This window comes from Lineus longissimus, chromosome 3 (assembly GCF_910592395.1).
Source record: "Lineus longissimus chromosome 3, tnLinLong1.2, whole genome shotgun sequence".
NCBI lineage: Eukaryota > Metazoa > Nemertea > Pilidiophora > Heteronemertea > Lineidae > Lineus > Lineus longissimus.
Window position 1 is genome coordinate 6676694 of NC_088310.1, and position 14113 is coordinate 6690806.

At 39.6% G+C, this 14113-nt stretch overlaps 2 protein-coding genes across 5 annotated transcripts; both read right to left on the minus strand.

Annotated features, from left to right (window-relative positions):
• Positions 1–22: 22 nt before the first annotated feature.
• On the minus strand, positions 23–5924 carry LOC135485590 (N-acetylgalactosaminyltransferase 7-like). 2 transcript variants are annotated; one of them, XM_064767786.1, is made up of 13 exons: positions 5690–5924; positions 5220–5407; positions 4727–4958; positions 4239–4377; positions 3762–3934; positions 3220–3427; positions 2931–3107; positions 2591–2708; positions 2273–2386; positions 1930–2020; positions 1628–1758; positions 898–1128; positions 23–596 (listed from the first exon to the last, which is right to left on the minus strand). In XM_064767786.1, the coding sequence occupies exons 2-13, from the start codon at positions 5340–5342 to the stop codon at positions 456–458; spliced, it is 1878 nt and encodes a 625-aa protein (XP_064623856.1). In that variant the 5' UTR covers positions 5343–5407; positions 5690–5924; the 3' UTR covers positions 23–455. The 2 variants fall into 2 exon arrangements, with proteins under 2 accessions (XP_064623856.1, XP_064623857.1); XM_064767787.1 differs by having other exon boundaries at positions 5641–5924.
• Positions 5925–6487: 563 nt separating this feature from the next.
• LOC135484692 (N-acetylgalactosaminyltransferase 7-like) lies at positions 6488–14099 on the minus strand. Of its 3 annotated transcripts, none has more exons than XM_064766327.1 (13): positions 14002–14099; positions 13282–13488; positions 12630–12906; positions 12080–12218; positions 11497–11669; positions 11152–11359; positions 10627–10800; positions 10187–10304; positions 9921–10040; positions 9446–9536; positions 8968–9098; positions 8555–8785; positions 6488–8281 (listed from the first exon to the last, which is right to left on the minus strand). In XM_064766327.1, exons 2-13 carry the CDS (start codon positions 13420–13422, stop codon positions 8141–8143), a joined length of 1944 nt encoding a protein of 647 aa, XP_064622397.1. In that variant the 5' UTR covers positions 13423–13488; positions 14002–14099; the 3' UTR covers positions 6488–8140. The 3 variants fall into 3 exon arrangements, with proteins under 3 accessions (XP_064622397.1, XP_064622395.1, XP_064622396.1); XM_064766325.1 differs by having other exon boundaries at positions 12630–12909; XM_064766326.1 differs by having other exon boundaries at positions 12630–12909; positions 14021–14092.
• Between the last annotated feature and the right edge of the window lie 14 nt (positions 14100–14113).

The following is a 14113-nucleotide window of genomic DNA, read 5'->3' on the forward strand; positions in this document are numbered from 1 at the left end:
AGCAAATATAATTGTACATGTATGTTCTGTTCTGTTTTGGAGTATTTATTGACACATGAATCACTACGGATACCGAAATAAACAGACTCGTAAATGTAACACGCATTGACTTATTGTGTTAACAGTATGTTGAAGAAACACAATTGTTCACAAGCTCATGTATATTGAGTTTACATTGCCAAAAATAATACTTTTACAAAGTAAACCAATATGTAGACACAGTACAGGTCAGTCCTGTTGAATAGGCTCTGCAGCTGCCAAAAAAATTGTTCATCAGATCAGGCATTACTGAAATCTGCAGAATTGCAAACTCTGTATTACAAAATCCAGCTGGACAAAGCTTCACTAAAAGTCAACGCCTTTCCAGATATACAGTGGAACCTCCCTTAGCGGAGAGGTTCTACTGTATTCCCTTGCCTAAACTGTTGTCCATGTGAATTGAGATTGATTTGGGCCTACCTCTTCGACCAAAGATGTACTTCATGAATGTCCCATTGCTGATCTTTCTTATTAGCCTCACACGCATTGAGAGTGAGACTAGTACCAATTCCTTCTAAGCACAGATTCAGTTCCTTAGCAGTTAATTGTTTGGTGTCCTGAAAAAAGAGGTTTAGAATGCAGAGTTCATCAAGAAATCTCCCACTTGCCATTTGATATCTCGAAGTGAATACTGTTATCAGAGAAGTCTCCTTTCTTTGAGGGCCTGTCAGTGACCTTGTAGCTTCAAAAAGAGCCACTAGATTATTGTTTGATTGAGATACAATATTTTAATTTTTCTGCCTGTGACCAGTGCGACTATACTCTGTTTATGAGGAAAGCACTCAGTTGGAACAAGAAGAAGAAGAAGGCAAGAGGGCATCATCAATCTCATTTCGATGACTTCTAACTGGTTCCTACCTGATTATAATCCCAAGGACCATTTTGGCCGGAAGAGCAGTAGCTTATCATTGGAACTTCTGCTCCTTTTCTAGCATCGATGCATCGCTCCCCCGTTGCCAGCTGGCCCTTTGTATTCAATCGGAAGAGCTGGTTGCCTCCGCCATGATGACAGGGACTCAACCCTAGATTTCCATGACCTGGTGTTGCACCCATCGTATCAACACACATGGTACTACCAGTATGTTTGATCTGAAAAACAATAAAACAAGCTCAACTTCATCAGCATCGGCACATGAATACCTGAGCTTTCAACCAATCTCCCAAATAATATCAGTATGATATTTTGGTACCATAGCAAGGGAGTGATTCTACCCCCAAAAGAGCATGCTTTACTTTTCTTCTTAGTCTCCTACTTCAACATTTTGATGAATATCAACTGAAATCTCCGACCAGGCAATTGCAACTCTTGGAGAAAGCCCAGCGAGTGGGGCAGCCCACTACTCCCTAACTGTCGTTGGAGAGTATAATGTTTTTTTGCTGGCTGTCCTCGTTGATGGAAGGGGGAGTGTCTAGCCGTGTACTTCTGCTAATACCAAAGTGAAACTGTTCATGATTTCATCAGTTTGGCAAGTACATCAACTGACTCCCATCATTCCATGCATATAGTGACCAACAGCATGTTCTTCCACAACTTCCGAAGATACCCCTTTCTCGAGCCAACAAGTCCAACCCTTCAACTTATGCTTACCTCTCCCCATACTTTATTTGGCGGTGGAGGTGGAAATCGCTTGGTCACTTCATAAGCTACATTCTCCAGGAACCATTTAAAACTTTTACAATTTAATCGTTTCTTCAACTCGAACTGGGCTGTGAGATTCCCTGAAAAGGAAATGGAAGGACAAGTGGAATAAGAGAGCCATAGTCTCAGCTCCTCACTTTGAAAACCCCCCAAAATGCATCTTTAACAATTTGAGTGCACATGTCACCTACATTCACAGAGGAGATATTGTCATTATCATGAAATGACTGAATTTTTTATTCTCTACTCACCAACTGGATATCCACGTATTGCTGGTTGCCGGGTATAGAAGTATTCTTTGTACTCATCATCCAACCAGACTTCAACTACTCTCATATAATTCTAAAAACAAAATGAATAGCATCGATAACTATGGCATGAGGTGAAAATTAACCACTTCAGTGCAAATGTAGCAATGATTTCATTGTCTACTTATTGGCTGCTTTAGACTGCTCCATCTGTGACGTCATGACGCAATTCATGCACTTGCTGCATGTCATGACGCCATCGTGTTCCTAGAGGTTGCACTGAACGCCAAAAGCGGGCTGCTGTCGTGAAAGTTGGCAGTTTACTTTGCCTTATGACTGTACATACCTGCTCAACGACTGGTACTTTTAGATTTCCATAGCTGTAAGGTGTGCGAGTCCTGTAAACATGACCCACATGTGAACATGGCACCCACTCCACCTTGCCACCACACTGCCAGATCTAGAAAGAGAATAGAAGTCCAAAATTTCAGACTAGGATGAAGGTCTGATTCCATTACAGTGATCTCCCACTCCGACTCGGTCAATATGAATTTCTTTCTCAAAAGACTACTTTAGATCATTTGAAAGGTTAAATCATCCATGTGGCTATCTCAATCGCAGCAGGGAGTTATATTATGGGTGGAACAAACAAATATTTACATACCTTGAATGACAGCTCGAAGTTTTCACCACCCCATATCAATAATCCTGGATCGTATGCTCCAAGCTCAAAGAAATATTTTCTGTCCATTGCAAACAGACCGCCAGCGTGAGTGGGGGACCTGAATAAAATTGGAACACAATATATTAATACATGAAGAATATGACTGCATCTGAACCCCACTAAACAGAACTCAAATAAAATCGCAGTTTGTTGCAATCACCAATTCTTGTTGCAGGTAACGGCAGAGAAATAGTGTTATTGGCCTATGCTCCCCGAGGGAAAATAGGCTTCAGTGAATCTAAAGCAAACATTGGGATGAAATGATCAAGGAATGACTTACCAATATGGCTCACTGTTATAAGTTCTTTTCTTCAATTCCTTATCTGGTACCCTTGCCTCTTTATACAAGAAGCCCCATTCAAAAATGCCCTGGTAGGTTGACCTGCCACTGTACGAGGAACTGTAAGCAAAGTTTCTGTTGGAGATACTGTCAACTATCGGCACAGCCATGATCTTTCTGAAAAAGATATATCGTTATTAAAAGCTGTCATGAAAGTTGCCACAGTGATCAGTATAGACTGCAGCAACAGATTTTCCCCAGTTGGCAATGTCTTTTAAAGATCCCTTACCTATCGTAAGCAATCCTAGCCAGCAACGGTGTCAGCCAGTTGATATTGCATTCACAATGCGCATCAAGGAATATGATGACGTCACCGGTGGCGTATCGGGCACCAGCAGTTCTTGTACGAATCAGGCCTTCTCTCTTCTCGTTACGGTAGAGTTTCACTTTACCATCAAAGCGCTTGATATATTCTTCTAATTTCGATTTTAAATGATCTGCAAAGACGCAAATGTTTTTAACCATCATTGTTTAAACTCTAATGCTTTCCTACAATTTTAGGTTCAAAACCAAAATGTACTGAACAGGACATCTTTTAACAAGTCTGAAACAGTTAATAATTCTCAGCCTATTTGCAAGACCATCTGTTGGAAAGCTCTCCATGAGCGCTTTCTGATGGTACCATTCATGTCATGATTGACCAATTTCCCCCAGAATAGCAGGAGCTCTATTCCAGTCACTTGCCAGGTCATAAAAATACTGTCCTAACAACCCAAAACAAGTAGAGAGCATACCACAGCCATAACAGCAGCCTAGAAAATCATATATTACTTTTTTCACTACAATCATCCACTAAGATCACTTCCTTAAGTAACTTGGGGTGACTCTTATTGATGACACTATGGACTGTCCTTAGTAAGGTCGACCAGCCTTCATTCATGAAAACAAGAATTACACTGGCAGTGGGAAGATTTTCAACTTCGGGGTAATGCCAGTATTTACATCTGCAATGGAAAGGAACTTTTGATGAACTGTACATGCAAAACAGTAGGTTTTTTATATCACATTTGTAATGTGAGAAGCATGCCAAAGAAGGTATTTCAAAAAATGATGAACCAACATAGCAGCCAATATTTCCTGGTGTACGGTATCAAGGAACTGCTGACACAGCGCTCACTTGAGCTGAACCAGGACCAGAACCTTGTAGTGTCAAATCCAGTGTGGAGCCAATGGCCGCACAATCATGAGGTGGACACTCTACAACTACGCTTATAGGCCTGCTCTCACTGAATGAAAAAATAAACTCACTCCTTCATTCTTGAATCTGGAACATTCCTGTCCAATGAAATCTTATCGCTGGCGACCATATTGAAGCCGTACGTGTTGTACGAGCGATCGGCAGACACTTTCTCTGCCATGGAGGTGTAAACAGGTGTGCCATATTCTCCTGAAGTATAGATGAAACTCAAAGGCTGTAATCGTCACAAGCAAGTTAAACTAAACTATCTTTGTCACAAACTGGTACTATAGCTGTCAATACGATTAACAGAGGACAGGAAACCCCATGGTAAAAGCCAAAAAGCAAAGGTGGCCTTTGTGGAGCATCCTGGCATGACCAGTGGTTTTCAATCTACTCTGCCTGCTGATGACAAAGGAGTAAAAAAGCCTGATCTCAGGATGGAGCGGAGAAATAGGGCTGTGATGGCAACAGATGCTATGGAAAGGTCCGGTCTCAAGAGTTTTTAAGTCATGGTTAAAATGTATAAGGCGAACATATTTTTGATATTACTACTTACCAGGTCCAGTTCTGACTTTTTGTTCTTGTTCATAGTTTCCTAAAACATCTTTTCTAAAGACTGCAGTTGGTGCGTGTGTCTCCGCCATCTGTGTAACGACCCTGAGATGGTCATCACCAGGGCCCACATGATTTGGAAAAAATTTCAACTTGTTGTTGGCAATACTGTCCTCTTGGTCCACTCTGTTAGCATTTCTTAAAATTTCATGATTTTCAATCAGGTAGGAGTCTCCCTGGAACAAAAAAATCGTGAATTCAAGGATTTTGCACACTGTCATGACTGTACACACTTGTAACAATGTTTCGAGTATTTCTGAAGACTGAAATAATTAACGTGAGGAAAGATACTCAAAGAATTAAGAAAAGATGTTATCAGACCATGTTGTAAACATCATTCATTTTGAAGAATAAATAGGAGTGAAGTCTCTTATTTAATTGCAACAGCTACAGGGTGTTTCATAAATCTGTATCCAGATTTTGGGCTGCGACCTTACCGCTTTCCTTCTTGTTACATACAGTTGACCTTGTTGTGTTTTCTCCATTTGGTAATAGAACAGGAACAAGATGAAGAAAATGACACCGACAAGTTTCACCACAAGTTTTGGTGTTAATCTCATGATTGGCTTTGGACGTTTGAGAAACGAGTCACTTGGCACCTAACATAACTTCACCATATACACAGCTGAAAAGATCAAGTCAATATTTTTATGATACAGAAAATTTATGACAAAATGTTACACAATTACACACCAAAGCATAATGTCCAGAATTAAAATCTAGTCCATTTGATAAGTTTGATGTTCAGTAGATTTTCCTCTCCCGATCAAGCCATCAGGACTCGCTTGCCACTTGGCACGTACTCTATTATGCTAAATCATCATAACTTTGGTGGTTTTTATAGCATGTCTGACTTACCTAAATCACTGCATGTATGAATAGATGACTGATGGAAAAAGTGATATACCTGGAGATGGCTGTATAACCACAGGCTGTAGTAGAGGATTTAGACGGCAGTGTCAACGTCACTTCTACATGTACAATCATGATAGACTCACAGCGTGTTAAAGGCATGGTTGATTGTGTATATCCTTTAAATGTGTCCCACTGGCAATTCCCCATCGGAAATTAACATGGCTATAGTGCAGTAATTCAATGCCAGTGTGATGAAAATGGGCATGTATGGGGTTTCTATATCAATCCACACAACTGCATTGTTGGAATTCACCTTAAATGGATACAACAAGATCTCAAATTCAGTTTCAAATTTCAAACATTTGATCAAGCAAACCCGGCCTTTAATATCATCAACATGTGTGTACCATTGATTTTTTGGCCGGAGGGATCAATAGCTTTAGTCTGTGCATGGTATATTCAATTTGAAAGACAATCACCACTTCTAGAGTCATTCAAATGCAACTCAATGATGGTGCCAACAGCTTGGGATGGAAGACAAAGTCTAACTGATCTCACTTTCAACTGACACCAGCAACACATATACTGGTATTACATGAACATTAATATAATCTGACAATGCAGACTTTCTCTTTGTAGGTCTCAAATGCTTTTGAGAAGAAAGCTTTGAAATTCTGCCAATTTTTTATAACAACGTCGGGGTCCCCATTTTGAAATCCATATGAAAGACACCACTTTTATCAAAATGAAAATCACTGGCGTCAGACACCATTTTCATTTTAAGGACTGTCATTTATGTTAGTCGCCATTTTTACTGATAGTTTACATAAACAAATAATAAAAAGTATCCCTCTTGTGTTTTTTTATTTACATATGAATGCATCTTCACTGACACACTTATGTTCAGACATTTAGACACAACATTCATCATGTTAACATTTTATTACGAAAGACATAAGACAGTTAAAAAGTGACTCGTGTTAAAATATTTTTTGAAAGAAATGCAAGAAAACAGAATACAAATCTGATAGATTGATGCAAAATAATATGATTCAGTACTGGTGTATCAATACACCCTACCCCCAACATATATTATTTCCTTACACTTAAAAGCTTGAGGACATCAAATTATCTTCCCAATACATACATCAAGAAGCGGACACAGAAGAGTTGATTATCAATTTGACACAGGCTTTCTGTTTCCAACAAAACAGGCATTGAATACTTCATTGAATAAAATCCATTTTCATGTAACTTAAGTGCTTATAAATGGCTTTCTACTGTACAGTGCTGTCTCAAAGTGCTTTATATTCATTCCTCAACCTCGAGAGCTTTCTATAGAAACCAAGGAGCACACATACTGTGCACCACACCGCGTTATTTCAGGCGAGTTGAAAGTAGGGAGTGGCACTTGCCAAGCTTCCAATCCATGACTATTCCAATCACAAGTCAGATCCTCTTCCACTGCGACCCTGTGCTTCCCCTTCATATGTTTGTTTTGAATACTGAATCCTAGAAACAGTAATAAAAAAGCAGCTTTGTGCATCGGAATGTGATAAGAAATAATATTATGCAACAATCAAAATTTCGCCCAGTTTAGAAAATACTTTTATGATGTAACACTTTCACATGACGACGGCTTTTTTACTCATAATTTTTTATTCAAAATTACAACATAGCATAATGATGATACCTGTTGCATGGAAATAACCCGACTTGAACCAAAATTGTGTTCCTTGCTTCAATGTCCAACGAATACTAAAGTAGTAATACTGAAAAATAACTCCTATTTGGCCCTTGGGCCAACATACATCTGGACTCAAGGCCAACAGCTAAAATCAAAAACCCTGATAGCATAGTTTGCCTAAACCGTTTTGATCCAAATGCCTTATATTGCACACAAATTCATGATTGGAACCCAATCCCAAAGGTATATTCTACAAAGTTATTCACCAAAATTGGTGATATCAACATAATCTATAACATTATATTGGCAAAAAGGCCAAATTAAGTAAATATGCGCCCTAATACCAAAACTAAAACCCTGGTCTAGTTGAACTGGCCTTGGACAGAATGACACTCGTTCTATTATTAAGACACAAGTCCACTTCATGGTATCACAATCGAGGGTTGCAGCGATGAAAATCACTGGTTTGCAGGGTGCTCACTTGAGTGAATACAGGATATTCCTATCATAGAGGGCACCACCTGACAATAAATGGTTCACGATATTGCCCAACAATATTTCAAGTTATTTGACTTGGAGAGTGTTTCATATCACTTTATCAGTCAGTATTCAGCTGTTTGCCTCACTGAATGTATTCTGGCATTTTGTCAAGAAAAACATTGGAAACATGGCATCCTGAGGAAATCAGGGGTTAATGTTTGCTTCCCCTGCCCTGAGGCATTTCCCCTCAGGATGGAAATATGGATGGCAGACATCATGATGTATTACTGTCAGGTGCTACACAAAAGGAATACAGTCTATTGAGATTATCCAACCCTACATCCTCTTCCAAGGATATACTTCATTAATGTCCCATTGCTGGTTAGTTTTACTGGCGTCGCAGGCATTGAGTGTGATCCTACTGCCATATCCTTCCAAGCACATATTCCAATCCTTAACTGTGATCTGCTTAGTGTTCTGAAAGATGATGATTGAGGGATTGTAATAAGTCCATTACTTGAGGCAGTGAGAAGCAGAATCTACTAAGCGACATTCAATTTTTGAGAAAAACAGGTCGGGTCTGGGTCCTCAAGTTCAACTGCAGAATTTTCATGGAAAAGGATAGTGGACTGCTGCCATCTATGAGTAAATGGATAAAGCTCCATCAATGGGCCTCTGCCAGAAAATAGTTTTCAGTGTCATAGGTTGTTCGATGATAGGTTGTTCTATGAATTTCAAAACAGTTCCTACCTGATTATAATCCCAAGGACCATTAGGACTGACAGGACAGAAGTACATCATTGCTATCTGCTCGCCTTTCCTCGGCTTGATGCATCGCTCCCCGGTAGCTAACTGGCCCATCGTATTCAAACGGAACAGCTGATTGCCCCCAAAATGATGACAGGGACTCAAACCGAGCTTTCCTTGCCCAGGTTGTGCACCCATCGTATCCACACACATGACGCTACCAGCTTGCTTGATCTGAAACAAGATTTACCTCATCTTAAAAGGGGGACTATAGGCTTGTACTCAACAATCATGTTCAAAGGGTACAAAGGTTACTCTTAACCCCATTATTCAGCCCGAAGAAGTAGGCAACATGTTTTCCAAATGGTATCTCCAGAGTCAATTCAGAATTAAAGTCTCCCTCAACTTATGCTTACCTCTCCCCATACTTTATTTGGTGGTGGAGGAGGAAATCGTTCGGTCACTTCATAAGCTATATTCTCCATGAACCATTTAAAACTTTTACAATTCAATCGTTTCTTTAGCTCTAACTGGGATGTGAGATTCCCTGCAAATGAAATAGAATAAATAAAATGATACATAGCTCGTGGGCTCAGAGTGAAAACAACGAGTGGTAATATGCAGGTGGATAATATGAGTACCGGTAAACTGTTTGAGTTTCAGTGACCTTGAAAAGTGGGTCAAAGTCATCATGTTCCAAGTTAATCATTGAGCCTATTCAGATATATCTATAAAACGTATTTGAAAAAAACTTACAGAAACTACTTCAAGAGGTATCAGCCCCAGGACTTCTTGAGACTGTTACATACATGTATCACAACTGATAAGTAAGCCCATATAAATTCTGTCATCATTATTATCATGAAAATCCAGGAGCTTTTTCTTTCAACTCACCAATAGGATAGCCACGTATTACAGGCTCCCGAGTATAGAAGTATTCCTTGTACTCATTGTCCAACCAGACCTCTACTACTCTCATATAATTCTGAAAAAGATGAAGATCGGAAGACTGTTGAGAGGAGACTATTTTGATGATATTTTTTGTGCAGTTTTGAAAAATATTTCTGAAAATGTGTGATGCACTTGTCCCCGAAGTAAATTCATGAAACTTATTCACCCTACCCTGGTGAATCAGTAGCTGCATGCTTGACTATTCTTTAACGCATAATCCCCATACCAGAATCAAAATGCTCCCCACTCACGAAGGCCTAATGTACATTAAACAACACGTTGTAAGCAAACATGCTTTCTAACAAGCCGGCCCTGGCCTTAAAGGGTTCAAACTGAAAAGGATCTTTAAAGTGCTGCTCTTCCAGGAGATTTTAAAGCAAATGGAAGTATTCACTTTGGCTGGTAAACAGCAACGTACCTGACTGATTATTGGTATTTTTGGACTGATATTCCCAAAGGAATAAGGCATGTGGCTGCGATATATATGGCCTACTCTTGAACACGGCACCCACTCCACCTTGCCACCACACTGCCAAATCTAGAATGAAAGAGAAATCCGGAAATAGAGAACAAGACACAACATATTGTAACTAAGTAATGTGGATAAATCTCACCACTAACAAATACAGTACCAATACTCGAGTTTGATGTCTCATTCAAAAGGACAGTCATGAATTTACATACCTTAAATGACAGCTCAAAGTTTTCACCACCCCATATCAATAATCCTGGATCGTATGCTCCAAGCTCAAAGAAATATTTTCTGTCCATTGCAAACAGACCGCCAGCATGAGTGGGGGACCTGAAAAGGATCTAAACATTAGAGGGAGCCTGTAGGAAAACGCTTCTAAAAATGGGGTTTTGGATGTTCCTGTTAGAACCGACAGCAAGAATACATGTACATTCTCATTTACATGAGCAGTTTCGAGGACACTGACACTGAAACACTATCATACCTGATGCAGAAATCCTGTTTTATTTGTTACATAACATTTTTTCGTAATATGACAAATCATGCAAATTACATGCTAGTGATTATCAAGATTATTTTTTTACAATGAATCAAGCTTATCAAGCTTTCAAACCACATTTTGTTTGTCTAAATAAATTATTGAATGTCTCACCAAAATGGCTCACTGTTATAAATCCTTTTCTTCAGCTCCTTCTCAGGGACACTGGACTCTTTATACAAAAAGCCCCATTCAAAAATGCCTCGGAAGTGTCCTCTGCCATATGAGGCATGGTATGCCATGTTGTCTTTCGAGATACTATCGACTATTGGTACAGCCATGATCGTCCTGAAAAGAATTCACATTTTTGAGTCGGGATAATGAACCAACTGATGAAAAAAAGTACTAGGTAGTGGGTTCTAGGAACTGAAATTTCAGTTGTACATATGATTTTTGTTCAGCCAGTTCTCCGGGCTGGTGTAGAGTACATGTAGACTATGAAATGTTCGTGAAGTGAAAATTTGATGAATTTTCTCATTTTCAATTGGCGCGAGACTCAATATCGTGTTTGTTGCTCAATGGTGTTATTAAATTGTTAATGCATTACAATTGAAATTCTTAGTGTTTTTTTGCGACGTAGAGTGGGTCCATAAACAAGATTACAAAATGTTGTAGGCCTTTAAAGCTGGCTATCCTTACCTATCGTAAGCAATCCTAGCCAGCAATGGGGCCAACCAGTTGATATTGCATTCACAATGCGCGTCAAGGAATATGATGACGTCACCTGTGGCGTAACGGGCACCAGCCGTTCTTGTACGAATCAGGCCTTCTCTCTTCTCGTTACGATAGAGTTTCACTTTACCATCAAAGCGCTTGATGTACTCATCTAATTTGGATTTTAAATGCTCTGCAAAGTTAAATTTGATATTTCAACCACCAGAAATTAGTAACATTACTGCAATTTTACAGACAAAGGTTTAGCAACATGGTGATTTCAACAAGGTACAACCACCTTAAAATAGTAGCCCTGGGAAAACCATTTACCTTTATCACTGAAATCATCGACTAACACAACTTCCTTGAGTAACTTAGGATGACTCTTATTGATGACACTATGGACTGTCCTCAATAAAGTTGACCAGCCCTCATTATGAAAGACCAGAATAACACTTGCTGTGGGCAGCTTTTCCACCTCTGGGTAATACCAGTATTTACATCTGAAATTGCAACAAAAATAAACATGGTAAAAAGCCATTCATAATAACAATGTGAAGAGTCAAAGTGTACGAAAAAAATGCTGATTTCAAACAATGACAGTCTATTCAAAACACATCCAGCAAGAGCATCCGTAAAACACAACCAAATATTTTTTAGTTTCTTTGAAATAAATTCTTGCAGGTCTGCTGGAGCTGACCTTGACTACGCTTGATTTGTCATTGTATACAAACAGATAACAAGTTCTACGATATAAGATGGCTGCAGCTAACTGCTCAGCCATCATGATTCAAGGACCAACTTATCGAACATTTCCAATTCCAAGTAAACTGAAAAAAATAAATCACAATTTTTCTGAAACCACAAACTCTGATTTCATGATTTTGCTCTGGCGTTCTAGTTATGAACTCACTCTTGAAGTCTTGTATCGGGCACATTCCTATCCAGTGAGATCTTATCGCTGGCAACCATATTGAAACCATACTCGTGCATGGAACGATCCGATGCACCTTTCTCTGCCAAGGAGGTGAAAACAGGTTCGCCGTACTCTCCTGAAAGGTTTTGGAAGAAAACTGTTGAAGCTGAAATCCTCATTGACGTCACACACTCTACAGATTCAAATATTTCTAGTGTGCAAAAAATTTTCCTTTCCTTTTTTATCAGGCAAATCCCTGCAATTTTACCTCGTGCTCTCCTGCTGCATTAACTTTTGCTCGGGGGTCTCCTCCAGTCTAAGGCCCCAGTGAGATTCAATCTATTCTAGGTATCATCTGCTTGCCAATTGGAGAATCTCGCCTCCAGACTTTGGCTGGGAAGTTGAGTCCATCAGAAGCTACTGTCCATTGCCCAAAGAGCTTTTACAGTGGTTGCTTCTGGGGCTTGGAATAAACATGGAAGGATACCATGATGCTGATAAAAATGCTGTCAAATATTATATCAATATCTTTATTTTATTAACATACCAGGTCCTGATCTGACTCCTTGCTCTTGTTCATAGTTTCCTAAAACACCTTTTCTAAATACTGCCGTTGGTGCATTTGTCTTCACCAGCTGCGTAACGACCCTGAAATGGTCCTCACTGTCCACATCATGCACGTGCGCCACAACTTTTCTGACATCATCTTTTGGAACAAATCTCAGTTTGTCATCAGCAACCTCATCATCTTTGTCTCCAGTGTTGGGTTTTCTTAAAACTGCTTGATTTTCAATCACTTTTGCCGTTTCACCATGGGACGAGTACTTCTGCAACAAAAACGGATATGTGCAAGGAATGCTGTTTTTTCAAATCGATTTTCCCGAATAAGACCAAATTCTGCCTCCCAACCACACCCTATCTAAAGATGTAAAGTAGGTTAGCAAAACTTGATAATTTTAAGGATGGCTAAACAGATCTTTATCAAAGTCAACTACCGGTACTCGTTTATACTCTACGGTACTTCGAGATGGGTCTCACGCTATAGAACACAGTTTGTGCAATCACAAAGCAATTTTCAAATGTCCTCTGACCATGAAACTCTAATAGGATTTATATACTATTAATCCATGATGACAAACACTGGGTTGTCACACAGTTCTAGCTGAACGGCTAGCCAAAATATTCAATTAAAAATCTACCTCTCTCCGTCTTCTTGTTTGTGATGCCTCCGCTCGATTTCGTTCTGTTTCCTCGAGGAGGTGATACAACATCGGCACGATGAACAGGAAGAAAAGAATGACACCGACAAGTTTTACCAGAAGTTTTGGAGTTAATCTCATGATTGGGGTGGACGTTTGACAGCTTTTGAGAAACTAGAAAGCTACTTGGAACCTAACATGACACAGCTGAAAAGAGGAAAAATGTACTCTGCTTAGAGTGCATTTCACAACACCAAATTCTTGCGACTTATGACGCAACTTCTATGATCTCATGACCTATCATCATTTTTCATTTTGTTTCGTCAGACGTCATCAACAGGGAGCTATACCACAGGGACGTGACGGTGCAGGGTGGGGCTAGGATTTTTTTGCCTAGGGACCCGGACTTAATCTTATTATGCATCACGACCCTGTGTCTGTGATGTCATCCTTTCTGGTCCTGGATGTCATTCCTAACGTAGCGCGATGTTGTACTCATCGGCCTATCGCCACGTCGTGAGAAGATTGTGCGTAATAACTTATATCGCCACAAATTAAAGGAAAATTAACGACATGAAGTAAATGGCAATATAACGCAGAAGTCAGAAGTGGGGATACAATATGGTGCAACGTTAGCCGTTACACGCCACGCACGGGCCCGGCAGGCATTTTCAGACTATAAGCAAACAATTTCTTCCAGCTTGAGTCTCACCCACTTACAATACATTTGTAAAGGTACCAGTTATTCCTTGATTGAGCAAATCGATCAAAGAATGACAAAATCAAGAAAATGATGATAATCCAACTTTTGATTCTCAGTGCCGCCACCTAC

What these genes read in the sequence shown, in the direction of transcription:
- LOC135485590 (XM_064767786.1), bottom strand. Translation starts at nt 5,342, where the DNA reads ATGAGATTAACACCAAAACTTGTGGTGAAACTTGTCGGTGTCATTTTC. An exon ending in ATGTAACAAGAAGGAAAGCG is followed by an intron (nt 4,959 to 5,219) that starts GTAAGGTCGCAG and finishes TTTTTGTTCCAG; the next exon opens with GGAGACTCCTACCTGATTGA. An exon ending in TATAACAGTGAGCCATATTG is followed by an intron (nt 2,709 to 2,930) that starts GTAAGTCATTCC and finishes AATTTTATTCAG; the next exon opens with GTCCCCCACTCACGCTGGCG.
- LOC135484692 (XM_064766325.1), bottom strand. Translation starts at nt 13,422, where the DNA reads ATGAGATTAACTCCAAAACTTCTGGTAAAACTTGTCGGTGTCATTCTT. An exon ending in AAACAAGAAGACGGAGAGAG is followed by an intron (nt 12,910 to 13,281) that starts GTAGATTTTTAA and finishes TTTTTGTTGCAG; the next exon opens with AAGTACTCGTCCCATGGTGA. An exon ending in CCCGATACAAGACTTCAAGA is followed by an intron (nt 11,670 to 12,079) that starts GTGAGTTCATAA and finishes TTGCAATTTCAG; the next exon opens with ATGTAAATACTGGTATTACC.